The sequence below is a fragment of the Prinia subflava genome, chromosome 14 (assembly GCF_021018805.1).
Source record: "Prinia subflava isolate CZ2003 ecotype Zambia chromosome 14, Cam_Psub_1.2, whole genome shotgun sequence".
Taxonomy (NCBI): Eukaryota; Metazoa; Chordata; class Aves; order Passeriformes; family Cisticolidae; genus Prinia; species Prinia subflava.
This window is the reverse complement of record NC_086260.1, coordinates 4,030,001-4,047,350: the sequence shown is the minus strand read 5'-3', so window position 1 is coordinate 4,047,350 and position 17,350 is coordinate 4,030,001. Positions and strand designations below refer to the sequence as shown.

Sequence of the window (17,350 nt, the reverse complement as noted above, 5' to 3'; positions counted from 1 at the left end):
TCCAAAAAATAAAAGCAAACAGACATTGCCTCTGACCTGTCAGAACCAGTTCACAGTGCTCCCCCAGCAATCAGCTTAACAGAAAAATTAGGAGCTATTATTGTAAGATTATATATTTACCTTGTTAAAAATATTTGTATGCAAGCCACTTTTGCAGAAAAATTACTCTGAACATGCTTGAATGCAGTAAATGAAAGGGTTTGTTATTTTAATAACTGCTCAGGCTCTGCCATACTGCATTTTGGGAAAGAGGTTCATTTTTTAAAGGTCTTTATTCTTGCACTATTCTGTATTTTTGAAATAGGGCTCAGGGAAGCTTGTCCAACCAAACCCTGACCCTAAACTTGGGGAACAGTGACCCAAACGCCCTCTAAGCATTAGCTGAAGGTGAGCACAAATCAGTACATATATATTCAAATTATTCTAATTCTGCAATTAGCCCCTTGTGCTCGTTCTGTGCCCTGTGGGCTTCCCGTCATGCCAATCCAGAGTTGCATTTTCATCCCTGCTGTTCCTGGGGGCTGGCAGAAATCTGAGCAGTCTCCAGCATAAAAACCTGCCCTACTCCAACCAGTGGCCTATCTTGCTTGTGCTGGTGGATATGAGGGTGAAGTTTTTCCTTCCTGTTACATGAAGCAGGTCCTGGATGCCTGCAGAAGGTCAAGGTGTCCAAGGAGGGGTCTCCAAAAGGCACCTGCCTCCCTGGGACACACAGTGCCCTTCTACAAGCCCAAGAATCTGCAGCTCAGCCTCCCTGCTGCTCTTCTGTATCTGCAATGGCTTTTGGGACTGGATTTTTTGGGATGCCAAAAGCTAATTCCCAAAACCAGGCTCACAGAAGATACAGCCAGGACTGCCTGCTGCCTTCTTCCACTCCTCCCTTCACTTCCTTTTGCTGCTGGAACTAAACAGGATTTTTACTTTAGCACCCACACCTGCAGCTGCTGAAAAGCCCTACTGGAACCACTCCAGCAGCAAAAGACAGGCAGGTCTAAAAGGATCTTAAATCAGGGAAAGTTAATTTCCTTTCTGGATAGTAAGGAAGCTGCAAAGTTGAACACAGCTCATGTTTTCCAACTGCAGGGAAGAATCAAAGCAGCAATCACAGAAAGTTTTCCTGAACTTAAGAGCTTCTAGACCAGGGTTGAAAACGTACAAAACTGTGCTGGGATCTGAATGAAATGAAAACCCTGCCACTAAAAACCAAGCTAACTTCCAAGGACCATTTTTAGCTCCATCCGCTGAAGGAATTAATCTTAAATGCAGGCTGGGACAGGAAAAACAGAAAGAGCTGATGGAACACCATGTACAGGACCTATTCATGCTACCTGGTCATTTGAAGTTGTTTGAGAACAACAGAGCTCTCTGGATTAAGAGATATTCCAAGCACCAGGGTATAGTTTTTACAGCAACACAACATCCTGTTATTTGAATCATTCATTTGTGATGGCACTGGATTCAGAAGTCAATACGACTATTAAAGTGCTATATTTAAAGAGTGGCCCCCCAAAATAGAGAATAAAATTAACTCCCCAAACCTCCTATCTACCAGTATCTGTGACAGTTATTGAATGAAATTAAAGTGCAAAACCCCACGTTTATTTCTGTTAAATACACTTCTTATTGAGGAGCTTGATTCTTGCATAGTAAATTCAATAAGCTTCTGCTGTGTGATTTAAAAAAACAGAGAAGAAGTTTGTAACAGCTTTTTATGTAGTTAAGAGTCAATCGACTGAGGAAAGAAATCCAGTGATCTATAGATCCTAGGGAAAAAAATGGTTGTTGTGATTAAAACCTGCTTAGCTAAAAAGATGAACAGTGTATCTTCTATTGACACAAGAACTTTACCTTCTTTTTTTTTTTTTTTTTTCTAATATGTTCCGGCTGAAGAGCCTGAGTTTCCCTGCTCGTAGCAACCACACAGAGGAACTCATGGCATAATCACAGAACATAAAAGCCAATAACGGGGATTCAATTAGCAGTTTTCAAAGGCAGAGGAATTTTTTTCTGCCAAATATCGAATTGTTCCTGCAGATAAGGCAGCCGGCGCGTGTCACAACTGCCGATCCGCACGTTTCATGTCCCCACGTTGGGACAATTTGTGTCATCATGTCCCCACGTTGGGACAATTTGTGTCACCAGCAAGGTTTGTTCTGTACAGGGCAGAGAGCAAAGGCAGGAGGTGGCTCAGCCTTACCTTCCACGTCGCCGCGTTGCGTCGGAAGTAGGCGAACATTCGCGTGAACCAGTTGTAGATTTCGTTTAGTGTTAGCTGTTTCTCAGGAGATTCCAGGATGGCCTTGTGGAGCAAAGCGATTGCAAGATCAGTTACCAGCACACCAGTACAAAACACGCTCACAGTTTTACTTTGCCAGATACAAAAAAAAAAAGGGAAAGAAAGGAAGAATGAAAAAGAAGAGATTTGGAGCAAAAAATCCAGAGGAGGGTTTTCACAATATGAACTAAGATTAATGGCTGTATTTAACAGTTCAATGGCAAAATTCAAAATGGAATTATCTAATTGTTTTGAGTTTTTATTTCTGTTTCCTTACAGAAATATTAATTTATTAGTCATTCATAAAGCAGAATCAAAGAGAAATGCAAAACATTTCACTAGCTGATTAAAGCTCAGTAATTATTTAGAGCTCAGATTAATTCTAGGGATCAGAGATTACTGTAGCTTGTGATAATTGACTTGCCATCTTTAAACAGGCTCATTTTCACTGTTGTGTGAAATGAATTTCCTAATAATCACATCGTATTGTAATACTTAATCAAAAGCAATTATGTTATATATTGCAGTTCTAAAAACCCTTATAGTAAAGGTTTGAGCATTTGAGCACGCTCACATACCAAAGGTTCGAAAATCTATTTAATCCAGCACATATAGGGAGATACATTTTTTTCCCCTACTCCAGACGCGTGCGTTCGGCCCGGCTTACCTGTCTGATTAAAGATGCGTACGTGAATGGCGGTCTGACCTCCGCGTTCTTATAAAACTCTTGGTTCTGGGCAATATCTGCTAAATGAGAGCAGTTGTTCCGTTATCACCGCAGCCCGACGCCGCCGGGCCGCGGGCGGGCACTGTGCCAGCAGAACCCCTTTACCTGAAGAGATGGGGACGTTGTACTTGTCCGAGTACCGCCTCCGGATGGGCCCGACGTTGTGCATGCTCGTGGTAGTGATGACCGACGGCCCCTGCGTGACGGGAGTGATGGGCGCGGTCGGGGTGGTGGGAGTATGAGGTAAACTCTGCGGAGACGCCTCGGACGCCGTCTTGGAAAGCGTGACGCTCGATACCAGATTCAGCTGCGGAGGGAAGGACGAGGGGCTCGTTACAAACAGCACCTCTGGATGGTTTGAGGGGTACCGGGGAAACCCTCGATACCGGGGTGTCCCTCGTTTCTGAGCAGACACCGCAGCTTCTGTGCAAAGTGTGCTGCAACATCTCCATTAAGAGCCAGCAAAGGGAAATAAATATAACGGCTACATATATGCAGTTCCACATAGGTTTAAAAACCAGAACAACATAGCCTGCTGCCTAAAGAACAAATAATGAATTTTTATGTAAACCTTAACAGAAGATCTGTGCAAAGTGTGCTGCAACATCTCCATTAAGAGCCAGCAAAGGGAAATAAATGTAACGGCTCCATATCTGCAGCTCCACATAGGTTTAAAAACCAGGACAACACAGCCTGCTGCCTAAAGAACAAATAATGAATTTTTATGTAAACCTTAACAGAAGATCTTGTACAATACACGATCATTTTAATATTTTACTTCAAGTTTCATTGTTTCACAGTCCAAGCCCCACACCTCTCTGATTTCCATGCTATCATTATGCATGGCTTCTAATCAGTCTTCTTGGATATTTCATTGAAGGCATCCGGCTTAAAATAAAAGGCAAGACTTTCCTAGGGACATGCTAGGGAGAAACGCAATCTCTCTCTTCCGCAATTGGGCTTTTCTTTTTTTTTTCTCTCTGTTCATCCATTTTAAAAGCAAAGCCCAGAGTAGGTTAACACTGGAATAATTTAATTAATCACAGTGCATGAAATACTGCGAGCATTCAGCCCAGCACAAGTGGCACCACTCTGTTTCTCCCTCCCAGGATGGAAGGCATTGGTGTTACCTGCACGAAGCCTGGTGTGGCAGTGTGCCACAGCAGGCTGTAAAACACACCTGCCTCCAGGATTGGGTATCAAACCCAGCTCCAACGTGACTGTTTTCGATACACAACCCTATTTATATAACCAGCATCCACATTCCTCCCCAATCCCTTCTTTCTGCCCTACAACGTCCTTTGAAAGATGACGCTCCATCCCAATAGGTCACTGCTGCTGAAGTATTTTAAACAAACAATCTGATCCCTTAACTACAACATCAGAGAAGACGACTGAGAAAAGGGCTCTTTGACTACTTCCACATTTCTTTCCCTCAGGCGGTTTTGCGAATAATATTGGTGAAATCCTGACCCCACTGAAGTTGGTAGCAAAATTCCTACTGAATTTAACAGGGCCAGAATTTTAGAACTTTTGTTTGTGATTAGAATTCCTTTTTTATTAGACATTAAACCTTCTGAAATGAAGGCAAGGCACACGATGCAGCTATGCCCCCAAAATCTCATGTTTATCCATAAGCCACTGTATTAATTCTCCTTGTATGAAAGTAACCAGATAAGAAAACTCCTATTAGCATCCCTCATATGAGTTAATAGCCAAAAATAATGTTTCTTTTTAAAAATAATAGGATTTACCCCAAACAAAGGTAGTGGAACATAAAGAGCTGTAGTATTACAGAGAGGATACCAACACAAAAAGCCCATGGCCACAGAAGGGACTCAGCTGAGGGAAGATAAATTGTGATTGCTTGTCCTTCCTGACAGTGAGAAGGAGCTGAGGGAAGCCCCAGCCACAAACTCCTGGCGCAGCCCAGATGATGCTCCAAGGGAAGGAGGTGATGAGCAGCAGAGCTGCAAACACACACCTTTCCCTGCAGGTGCTTACAAATGACTCCTTGCCTTCCAGTGGGAAATATTTAACACTCTGTGGCAAAGTCAGGAAGTGTAAACCCAGAGAGGGATGGTGAAGGTGGTAAAATGCAGGTATTGATCCCTGCTCCAGCATAAACCACTACCTGCAGTCTGGAGGTTTAAACCCTCCTGGTGCCATGCACTGCCACCATGTGCCACCCAGTCTGCTCAGTGACTGGCCTGATTTAAGGACACTGATTAGGGACATACATATAGTAATGTCTCCCTGTTATCCATCTATCCATCTATTACATATGATAAAAGGACCAGTGATGATAATAATAGTGCAACTGACAGGTCTCACCATGAAATTAAATCTACTGTATTTTATCTCAGTTTCTAAATGGACATTTTAACAGTCCAATAACTGCAAGGAAATCTGCATCAATTTTAAGTGCCCTTCTCAGTGCAGGCTCGGCAGCCAGGCCCTCCCGTTGGAAAGATCACTGCTCCTGCTTCATCATTACGGCTCCCAACCACTCCATTTCAAAAGAGCTCCCTTCCTTTTTCAGCATGTAAAAACTTAACATTTAATCTGTTTCTACTAGGGAACCTTGAGAAAGGATCCACAAAGGTCAGCATTCCCTGCTTAAAGAATCTGAATCCAGTTAAATTTCTTTAGGCTTTTCAGCATAGGTAGCGACAAGGAATAAACACAGAAGAGGACGAGCAAAGAGGGGGGGCTTTAACAGGCTTGACAAATGACACTGTGATTCACACCCACTGCTGGGCTGCCACTAATAAGCAACAGAGGAAGCAGCCAATCTCAGCTAATTACCAGATAAAATTGTATTGTAAGGACTCTAATTAGGAGATGCTTATGGAGGTGATCTAATGATTAAACGCTGCATCCAAGTGACCCCACCATCAATGTGCAGTGGTGCAAGATGTCACCGGAATATTTTGTAGAAACAGTAATTTTATTTCAAGGAGGGGAGGCAGTAATATTTGTAATAATGGCTATGAGGTAAACTAATTAAAAGACAGTTCCTAAAGGAAGACTGTGGCTTTGAGCAGCTGTGGCCGTTCCAAAACAAAGTGCCAAATCTCAACAGAGGAGCTGCAGTCAAGTGGAAAATTTCTGCCTGACCTCTGCTCTCGCTATTAATTTGCAGGAAACCTAATGACACATATACATATTCCCACAAAATTGTTCTAATTGCTAATTTGCCAAAGGAGCCCAGTTTCCAAATTAAACATGACTGCAGTCTGTGAGGAAAGAGAGAACAAAAAGCTGGAACGCAGCGAGTCTGCCGCGTTTCACCTCCGACGACCATTTGCGAGCCTGAACCAACAAGTTAATGAAACACGACCTTGTCCATTGCTAGCGAAGTTTTTCCGTTTTCCGTGTTTTATTTGATGACACTCTCCTCTTCCAGCTGGGTTCCCCAAACCCGAGCCAGGGTGAGGGAGGAGAGGGCTGCACTCCCTCCGCAGCCTTTCGCTGCCGCTTCCTTTGTTGCATCGATAGTGCCAAGGCTGAAAAATCGGTTGTGAATTAGAGCAGAATAACAAATTATGAATGGTGTTGGTTTTGTTGCCATCTTGAATTATTAATCGGAATGGTAAACTATTAAATCTTAATATTGGCGTCAATTAGGAACGTGGAAGCGGCCGTGGATGACTGTGCAGGGCAAAGATCAGGGAGGTACTGGGCTGGGAGGGTTTCTTTTCCTGATGGAAACTCTACATGGTTTCTCCCTGTTTGCATTTGCTATTTAAAAACAAGTTACTATGATTAGAAAAGTTGTTCGCATTGGTATTTTGTACACAGGCTGTTTCCCACATACCGTAATTTTTGGATGAGTATCACTGCTGGTAGAGGGGAGGGACCCACAGAGTGAGCACTTCAACAAGCAAGAACTCTTGCACTGCAGCAAGGCACAACGTGGGCACTCACAGAGTACAGCCCTGCACCAAGGAGTTAAAATGTTTTCGTAATATTTGTCCTGGGAATGAGGGGAGAGAGGATTTCCTCCAGCCTTTAAAAAACAACCAAACCCAAAATAATAATAATAAAAAAACCAACAGAAAACACACCAAATCCCACAACAGTTGTAAGCCCTAAAATTCTGCAAATTCAATCACTGAACTTTGTTGTTTGCTTTGTTCAGTTCTGGTTTTTGAGAATATTTCCTCATACTGTTGTGACTTGGTCATTCATAACCACCATAATTGTCTCAGTGTTCAATATCCTGCTTAGGACTTTATTATTAACCCTTCCTTTCAAGAAACAGTCATGTCTCCCTACTAAAGGTGAAAATTGAGTAATTTGCTTTTTTTTCTATAAATATACAATATATTTATATAAAATATAGAATTATAATATATAAAGATATAAACAAGGCATAGGTAACCATGCTATTACCCAGTTTAAAAAAAATTGATTTCCAGTTAGTGGCTCTCCTACTTGGACTAAGTCTGATTTCTTTTTGTGTAAATATTTTACATGACAATAGCAGCTGCATATAAAGTAGCACTGAAACTCTTTCAAAAAAAGAAAAAAAAAAGTTTCTAAGGGTCACAGTGAGGCCATACTCAGTGACTCCCCTGCAATGGGTGCTGCTGCTCTGGGCCCAGCTGGTGCTGAGCAGTTACCTGCACTGAGCTCCTGAGACTGAAATATTTTGGAGAAGAAACTCCTTTTCTTGACATTGAGAGAGAGAGAAAGTGAATACTGGGCCTAAAACTTTGTTCAATGCTGTGCCTTTCTTTCCCTGTTGCAGTCTGGACACATCAGTGTATTGGATGCAGAGCCTAGCAGGCAGCAATCACTTAGCAGGTGTTGTTATTGGCAGGAATACTAAGGAAACTGAAGCTGAGGAGTGAGACTTAATGAAAACCAGTATATAAAAACAGCTTTTGTTGTGCTTGAGAATCTCTCTTTATTGCTGCATATCGTTATTTTTTCAAACTATAAAGTATGGCTACAGCAGCTAAAATGCTCAGTCATTACCTCAACAGTTAAAAGACCTTTTTTTTTTTTTAATGCTTTGTTATTACAGTTGCTAAAAACAGTATTTCAAAACAATCATAACTGCTATGGTTATGGTAAAAAAAATACATTAAAGAAGGGATATCTAACAGTGCATCTTATTTAAAGTGCCAGAAGGGCCCTTAAAAGTTTTCTGTCTATTTTTAAAAGATGGTTATAGCACCTAGTATGAAGAATTACTTGTTGGTTGATGCTTTTTCCTTCTCCTTCCCTTCCTATGAACTTCAACACAAGTTAATCCTCCCAGAAGAAAGCACATTTCCATTTGAACCTATTATGCTGATGGCTGACACCGATGAGAACAGCATGTCGGGGGGGCACCTTAATAGCAAAACCAGGATGACAGTTCTTGAGAAATTGCTGTTCCGGCTTTTGTGTTGTGGTTTTGTTTTTTTACCTTGAAAAAACTTCACCTTACCAAAACACGTCACAGCTTATTCTGTCTCATGGCTTTGTTCTCACTTTACTCAGGCCCCTCAGTCCCACCAAAACAACACATGTAGCATGAACGGGAACAACGCTGCCTGCTCCAAGTGCTGGGCTCTGAGATAGCTCTGTTTTCTTTTAAACTGCTGCCCTTGAGCACCTCCATTATAAAGCTGGGAGTTTTTAAAGGTGATCCTGAGCACTGTCCCAGTTCCTGGGATGTTCCCTGGGACCCCAGACCCCTTCCAGCCTGTCCAGCAGCCCCTGGGGAGCAGCACCAGACACCGACAGCACCTCCCTGACCACCTAATCTGCCAGTGATTTGGGCCACCACCACTACGCCACACAAGAATGTGCTTAAATCTCATCGACTTTAGCAGGACTAGAGAGCTTTACTGAGCAGATGTCTTGGTGGGCTGAAATGCAGGGGCCTCCACACCTCCCCTCCCACGCTCAGAATTACTGCAAAGAGCTAAAGACACCCAAAGGTGGGGATGGGGTGGATGGACATGGCTAGGTCAGACAAGCGACCCCTCCCCAGAGCTGGGTGAGTTTTGAATTGATGCACAACCATCAAGAACTTGGCTGTGGTCCAGCTGGTCCAAACTGGTCTAACACCACCTGCTCAACCACTGTCTGAAGCCCAGAAGGCAAAGATGGCCCAAGTGGTCAGCGTGGACTACACATGGCATGTGCTTAACACAGATGCTCATACACCCTATTACCAGCCAGTAACAAAATAGTTTAAAACAAGCATTAAGATCCTTTAAGCAGAATAAAAACATTTCCTCAGTCATGAAAAGGCTGTAATTTTAAATCCCAACTCACTGCTATGTTTGGATTTGCAGCCGCTTTTTCCTTTAAAATCACCCAAGTACCGTAATATATTAGTTCTAACACACACCTTGCATTAGTTACATTGGCAGAAAAAAATTTAATTACTGGATGTAAAGACTACTTTGCAGTGCAATAATGGTCATCAGATCTTTTTACCAAAGTCCTATCCCACTGAGTTAAAAGGATGAGGGTCTAGCAGAGTCTATGCAATGCCTGTGTGTTTTTTTCACTAGGAAAGCACAATTTATGCAAAACACTATACTTCTACATTTTATAATTAATTTTCAAATGCTTCACCTATACATATTTTAATAATTCCTGATTTATCAGATGGTATCTATAATAAATTTTTCTATATTTCAATAAATGAAAAGAAGGCAGTTTCAATCCAACAACAGAGTGCCACACAATATAGGCCTGTCAGGCACCAATTTTTACTTCTAACATGTAAGTTAAAGGATAAGGAATTTATAATGCTGCCTGTGAACGAAACCACTTTTCATACACAAATGTGATCTTTTTTTTTCCAAAGGGTAATACAACAGTACATTTACATAAACTAATCCAAACAATCTATGTATTTGACAATGGCAAACCTCACACAGACTGCCTATTGTTGGTTTACATCTTGGAGTTCTTTATGTTGGCTTGTAACACTGCTCTAGCTGTCAAAGGTTTGACTTGGACTCTAAATAAATGGTTATAGAAGTGCTGTGCAGCGATATTGGACTTCTTTGCAAAAGAAAACCTGCTGTGTATGAATTCAAAAGCTATTAATTTTTCAGTCAAAAATATTCATGCCTATTTCTTTTAATAAAGAAACACTGTGCTGAGCAACTGAGAGATAATGTTGACTAGTGGTACAGAATTTTCAATAGAGCAGTTAAAAATAAATTTAGTAGGAGGTCCCCAACAAAGCTATAATTTTCCAGAATGTAAAACATTTTTAATACTAATCAAGACAGCCCTTTTCCCCCCGCGTTCGCTTCTTTTTTTCCCCTCTGCTTTTCCCTGTTTATTAGCTGTTAACACTAATCTTCACGGCGACACCGCCTGGTATCTCCGCAGCCTACAAGAGCCGCCAAGAGCCTCCTGCCCTGGGCGGCCCGGCATCGATCGCGAGCCGCCCCGCCAAACGCCGCTCGCCCTCTGATGATTTCCTCCCTTTGGTTTGTAATCCTGCCTCCTGAGGGGCACTGCTGTTATGAAAGGCCTCGAGGCACAGCGCTTTGAGACTCCCAGATTATTCCGCTGTTTTAATTTTTAATCCAGTAAGAGCTATGGAAACCAAGCCTCCTCCCCATTCTGTTGGGTCTACACGCTTTGCCAACAATGCGCTGAAGCGTTTGTGGCTGGGATGGATGTGAGGAACTAGAAGAATGCTGTTTTTATAGACACTGCCAGCAGTTTCTACTCTAGAGGGCTGGTGTCCACAGGACCAAGCAATTTTAGGCATCTCAACAGCTTAAATGGAAGGGTTTGTACCTACCACTCAACTCTCTCCAAAAAGGCAAGGAAATTTCCTGTTGACTTTGACATCTGCTCCAGTGTTACTCAATAGCCTGCAATTTTCTATCCAGTAGCCTCCCTATGCACTTCTGCAGCCATTTATTTCCAACTACACGGAAACTGAGAAATCCTTTTCTAGTAAAAATGTGTGCGCGAAGTGTTTAATGATTTTATGTTCTCTATCTCTGTAATGTGTTCTGTTTCAGACATTAATTTTGTCTACCAACTGCATCTTGGCAGGCTACCATATTTGCTGGGTTAATAGTCTGACTCCTTTTTATTTCTATCACCATAAATCACACATATATGGGTGTGTGTTTGCTTTATTTATAGAAAAAAAATCAGTCAAAACAGATAAACCAATACTTTGTCATTATGCTGCATCATTGCATATTGATTAAAATTGCTGGTACTAACTATAGATTGTCAACGCTCAATTAATTTTCACACAATGACTCAAAGCAAAATCAAATAAAGCCAGTGTACCTTTAAATCTTACAAATCTTAAAATCAAGAAGCAAAGCACTCTCTCCATTTTGAATAATCATTGGAAGCTCCCAGGAATATTTTCAGCATTAAGAGGCTGAGAGAAAACAACAGCTGAAGAAGAGTTTTTTCAGTCAAGGAAGGAAATGGGGGATGTTCCTGGGTTTGGGGGTACCATCAGTTTTCTTGGGCTGCAAAGCCACTTGCTTCCCCTACTCCCCCTTCCTCAAAGAGCACTCTGGGGTAGAGGAGGTTTCCCTTCTCAGTTTCACCAGTATAAAACCTGATACTGGGTAACTGTGATTATCATCAAAACGTGCAGTTAGAGTCACTTCTACACTAAATGTCTGTCAGACCAGGAGACAGCAAAATAAATACACTAAATATAATTTAATTACAACTCCTTCCTAACACTTCCTAAGATTTCATCCAAGTCAGACTGATGCAAAATGACTTACATGAGGCCAGAAAAAAGCCCCAAGCATCAGCTTTGGAACCAAACTTGACTTTGAAACTCCCTGAAGAGAGGGGGATGACAAAACCCGGCTGCGATTCCCGTCACCTCCCCACACCCAGCTCTGAAATGGGCCAGGCTCCACAGCGTGGGCTCCAGTGGGGAACAGAAAAGAGAGGTTTGTTGTGAGGTTTGGTTTTTGCTTTCAGCACAGTTCAGTACTTACAGGCTGAGGGGTGGCTTTTGGTTCAGTTGACTTCACATGCAGGTGTGTCATCATGGCTTGCAGGCGCTCTTTATCTTTTGCAAGCTGGAAGGAGAAAAAAAAAAAATCCTGTTAGTCGTACAAATAAAACCCAGCCTCTGCTTATTCCTAATTAAAACAGCTGGCACCGAGGCATGAGACAGAAGAGTTTTATTGCTGAGTAGTTTGGAAATTGTATATGGGCTATTCGTGAGGTAAAGCGAATGCGTGGTGCTGGGTGTCACCATTTCCCAAAGCAAAATGCATTAGCCTTGAGTGAGAAGAGCTAGACCTGCTGGCACCAAGAGCTTCACTCCAGCCATGACAGTTAAAAGACAACAGTGAATCATGTTTATTAACCAGCCCCAGTCCAGCTCGGGAGGTGCAGCAGAAGGAAAGCAAGGCAGCAGTTCCAGGATGCGTTTTCCTTCTCCCAGAGCACAGAACCAGCAGAACGGATGGGCTGTGGCTTTACATCAACCACAGGCACTGTGGCACACGTAACAAGCACAGCTAGGGGTGGTTAAACCACATGAGGCACCTCCACAGGGCTCTGCAGGCAGCCTTGGGGCCAAAAGCACCTTGATTTTACTTGAGAAGGTGGCAGAGCCCTTGGTGGGTCACCCTGGGAAGCCAGGCTGGGCACCTGAGCAGGGGCACCCTGAGCACGGGGCAGGACCTGCTGTGGGAGCTGCCAGCATCCTTCTGGCATAAGCCTGAGGGCAGTGGGGTGGGAAAGGCTGAAAGCAGCAGTGATCACCCCAAAACACTCATTCCTGGGCACCCAATGCCTCAGGATTTATGTGGTCATCCTTTCTCATCAGCCACTTAAGGCCCAAGAGTTGGGGTGAAGCTCTGCTCTCAGTGTCTCTTGTATTTTATGGTTGAGATTCACACAGCTGGAGTCTTGAGGTCACTGGTATGCATCCATAGCCTGGTCAGCTTCCCAATGCATTTCAATGCAGTGGAAAGACACTAAATTTCATTATTTTCAGAAACAAGGAGTTTTTTTCAATGTGTCAATTGGACTTTTTCCCAGCTGCTCTTCAAAAAAAAAATTACTATGGAAAGATATTAAGAATACTAATGAAATAGGGGTGTTGTTAACCTGCATGCTGAACATAAATGTTGCTGCTTCCAACAGGACCTGGATCAGGTTGTTAAAAATGCCAGTTTTTGCAGAGATGAGATTTTGCTTTAGACAAGATTCCTGGTGCCAAGAGGAGAACTGTGCTCACATTCCAGGAAAACTTAAAACAACCTGTGCACCTTATCACCGTCATCTGTTTGTGCAGTAAAGTGGAGCTAAGTGTATATAAAAGGAGACTTGATCATAAATCCCCACTCACAACCTTATGGCCAAGGCTGTCCTGCTCTTTGCAAGGCACGGGGTTTGAGACTGTGCCATGACGGGATAAAACTTGGCACTGGAGTTTCCAAGACAGGAATTAAATAAAGGGAAAAATGGTATCACTGCACTTTTCAAATGGCCCCTCTTCTTTTGGTCAAAGACCCCAATGGCAAGAGAGAAAACCTGACACCTATGGCAGATCTACAATCTCATCCTGGTCTGAGCTGGACACTTCACGGGAGAGCTGAGGGCAGCTCTCACCACAGCGCTGCAGCAGGAACTTCTCCCTCTGAGAGTCCTCTGAGAACCTCTCCAGAGAAAGGAGAGGGCTCACCCTCAGCTGCTGAGCCTCACACAAAACAAATTAAAGCCAAGAAATAGCTGTGCTCTCCGCGCAGCCCTGTTGTGCAATCCCTCATTCCTCGCAGTCTCCGGGCACACACGGGCTGCTTGGCGGGGTCATCTGTGCATTAAATTTTGGTCTGCAGGCTACTGCAGAAGAACAACATCTCGTAGCCAAAATAAATAAAAGGCAGGCACCTGAGAGCTTCCTGCCAGCCCCGGCGCGGCGGCAGGAGGGGATGGCACCCGGGCAGCAGCACAGGGCACACCCTGCCAGGCTTCCTCCAGCCCCCACGGCCAGGGAGAGGGCAGAGGGGAGAGGGGCAACCCCTCCCACCGCCGGGGTCCTTGTTTGTAGTGTTCCCACTCATCGTCTCAGCAATGCTTTTAACGCCGAAATCTCGTGGATGGAGGTTATTAAAGATCCTCTCGACATTTCAGGCAGACACACGCTAGCATTTTGTCATAGTCTAGGAATTCAAACACTCACCCAGTTAGGCAGGAGTTTAAATTATGAAAAATAGAGGTCTCTCGGTTTCAAAGCACTGAAGAGAAGTAAAAAAATCTGAAGAATTTCTTTAAACTGTTTTTCCCTTGGGTCAGGAAGCAGTAGTGATATAAAACTAGACTGTCACTAGTAGTCTTCTGGCCAGTGGGGTCAAACAAAAGAAGCCATGGGGGACTGCCCAGCCACTGGTGGGAGCAAATTCTCACTGGTGGCAATCACTGGAGTGTAGATGGTCCAGAAATGGGGATTAATTGTCAACAGGCAGGATAATGCTCTTGATCTACTGATAATGTTGTTGGGCAAGGACAGTTCTGACACAGAGGTAGGAATGTGCTCTGTACATAGGGCCTGAGGAACGCAACACAGCCCCAGCTGAAAATTCCTTCTTTCTTCCTATATCCATTTGGAAGGCTCTGTATGGTGGGAGTTTTCAGACAGCCATCCAATTTTCCATGATAAGCCTGATTTTGTGAGACTTCCTTCACCTCTGGATGCACAATGTGAGTGCCTAACTGTGGTTCAACTGAAAATACATCCAGAGCAAAGGTACAAGCCTTGCAAGTGAGGACACAGGACACACAGCTTGCCCTGGAGAGGTTAAAGCCTAAAACTACACCAGTAGGAAAGGCAGGAGAGGGAAGCACAGAAAGCATAGGCCAGAAGGGGCTCCAGACAAAGCAGTGACCAAGGAGCAAGAGAAAAGACATTGGAAACACAGATGATGGGAGAAATTGTACAGGAGGAAAACCAGACAGAAAATAAAGGCAAGGATCAGGAATAGGAAAATGAAAATCCAGTGAGGGCATTCAACAGGAACAGGAGAGCACTTCAGCAGCAGGATTTTGGACAGACCAAGGACAAAGGAGAAGGGAAGCCAATCACAGGCAATGCAAGAGGCAGCCAAAACACAGCCCTCCCTTTCCGTGCCTGCTTAGGCTGTGCACTAGAAAAGTTCAGAATCCACTTTTCAAGAGTGTCAGTGGATGCTGCAGGAAAACAGACCCAAGCAGCATTTTCACTGCACTGAAAATGGCCAGCTGCCTTTGTTTCCCCCATTAGGAGACACTTCTCTAGGCTCAGCATAGCCCTGCTGCTATCCTGAAATGTTTCCCCACTCAAAGGCAGTGCTGCAAAATGGATGTCCTATTCCAGCTAACAACTAGCTAAGGACAGGGGTATGTTCCTGTGTTTGTGTTTTACTCAGCAGCACAATTTTCACTGTTTATAATGGCAACAAATGATCATGTCAAGATGGTTTAAACAAAGTGAAATGTGAGAAGATATCTACCTTGCCTGTGATTTTTGAAGTATGTTTGTGATGGAAATGCTAAGACCAAACCTCAAGATTTCTGCTAAGGGGCATTTGTAATTAAACTCAAAACAGATTGACCCATTTCTTTCCAAAATTTCAATTAAAAATTATTTTAGAAATATATTACGCTTATCTCGAACACTGATAAAACTATCATGAGTAAAATAAATAATAGTATGGCCAACAACAACAAAAGGATAGCATTTGGGTCCATCACACTCAAAACCTGTACAGGAAGTACATCCCTCAGGTGAAATGGAATTGTTTGGATGGGGATGTAGATGCATTAAAATGGTGGGGAATGTAGATCCTGCCCTGGTGCTGGGCCCTTAAGCTGGTAATTCCCAGCTGCACTGTAAGGCAAAGCTGCTCACCAGTGCTGCAGACTGGGGGTAAAGGCTGTGGGTCTCTTTTCTATCTAACTCACAAAACTCAGTCTCCAGAGGGCCTGTCCTCACTCTGTTGGTAGCTGCTCCATGACCTGAGGATCAGCTCCGTGGTCCTCAGACCACGCCACTGAACACCCCACTGCAGGGCTTTACACTTTTGTTTTATTATGATTCTGTGCAAAAACAGGCCACAGCCAGACAAACTAGGGACTGGAGGGCAAGTCCTTCTGCATAATTAGGGGCTTTTTGGAACTGTCAGAGGACTGATACAGAATGAAAGGAGAGGGAGAAGAGGGAAGCTACAGGTAAATCTCAGAAGCTGAACCACCCTCCTCCTCCTCCACCTGCCTTTGCTGGCCAATGCAGAGATGGCCTCACTCTGTTATCAACACTCCTGCCTAAATTAGGCCTGCAGTTCTTCCTACCCACCCTGCTCAAATGACTTAAATCCAGAACTTTCTGGCCCTCAGACCACTTTGAAATTATGGTCTTGTCTTGCAGACCTTATGCTGCATCCCCTTGCAATGACTCTGAGCACTGCCAGCACTAAATGGGTGTGAAGCTGTAACTCATTTAGAGCAATTAGCAGAATGCACTGCTGGTAAAACTTTCAAAAAAATTGGTGTGGGTTTAGGGAGAGGTGGGAACCAAGAATCTCTGTCCTGTCCCTAACACAGGGCATCCTCCTGTAGCTGCAGGCACGGCCATTCCCAGTGACTGTGGGAGAGAAGGATTACTGCTTTTCAAGCTGACTGTAACTGAAGAATCTAGATTTACCTTCAGCCTCAATATTACTGCACCTTGGTGAAAGATTATCTCATCTCTCAGTTTACCAGGAAGACTGTAGATTTTTATTTTTCTTTTTCCTAATTCCCAAGAAACTTGTTAAAATAACAGACCATTTCTCATAACATTTTCTGCAAGGCTCTGATATTTTATGACTGGTAGTTTGATTTTTATAAAACTTGTATTAAAATAGTTGATATTGCTTCAGCTAATAGTGAAAGAGTGTCATGACCAGCGTGTTCCTGAAACTAAAATTTAGGAAATATATATGAAAGAAAAAGGGTAATTTGTAAGATAAGAAGATAAAAAGCATTTTTTAAAAATGCTTATCTTGAAAAGTAACAACAAGAAGTTTAAGTGTGGTTTTGCTGATTTTTCTCTCCAACTATTTGAAGCTATAAATGACTTAACTCAGTAAAATTCCAAATGTAATTATCTTCTGTACTTAGCCCAAGGCTTTCCATATATCTCTACACTGCTGTCTTGCATACAAAATAGGTTTTTCAATAGCTGGTAACTATATAATGTACAACATTGTTTTAATTTCCCCTTCTTTGCTAACCTCTTGCCTACACAGAGACAAACTGTCACAGCCACCCAGCCAGAGCAGCAAGGTGCAGGGAGACAGAAAGGACTCAGAAGCATTTGGAAAGGAAATTACACAAACAGCTCATACCTT

At 43.2% G+C, this 17,350-nt stretch overlaps 1 protein-coding gene across 10 annotated transcripts in view; it reads right to left on the bottom strand.

Annotated features, from left to right (window-relative positions):
• The window catches only part of FOXP1 (forkhead box P1), a 379,483-nt gene that overhangs the window by 19,544 nt on the left and 342,589 nt on the right, over positions 1-17,350 (bottom strand). For 8 of the 10 annotated variants that reach the window (XM_063411788.1, XM_063411794.1, XM_063411789.1 and 5 more), the window contains 4 exons: positions 11,966-12,049; positions 3,108-3,309; positions 2,943-3,022; positions 2,198-2,299 (listed from right to left, as the gene is read on the bottom strand). In XM_063411788.1, the coding sequence (XP_063267858.1) occupies positions 2,198-2,299; positions 2,943-3,022; positions 3,108-3,309; positions 11,966-12,049 (468 nt within the window). The remainder of the gene's footprint in view (positions 1-2,197; positions 2,300-2,942; positions 3,023-3,107; positions 3,310-11,965; positions 12,050-17,350) is intronic. The other 2 variants (XM_063411793.1, XM_063411798.1) reach the window with 1 other exon arrangement.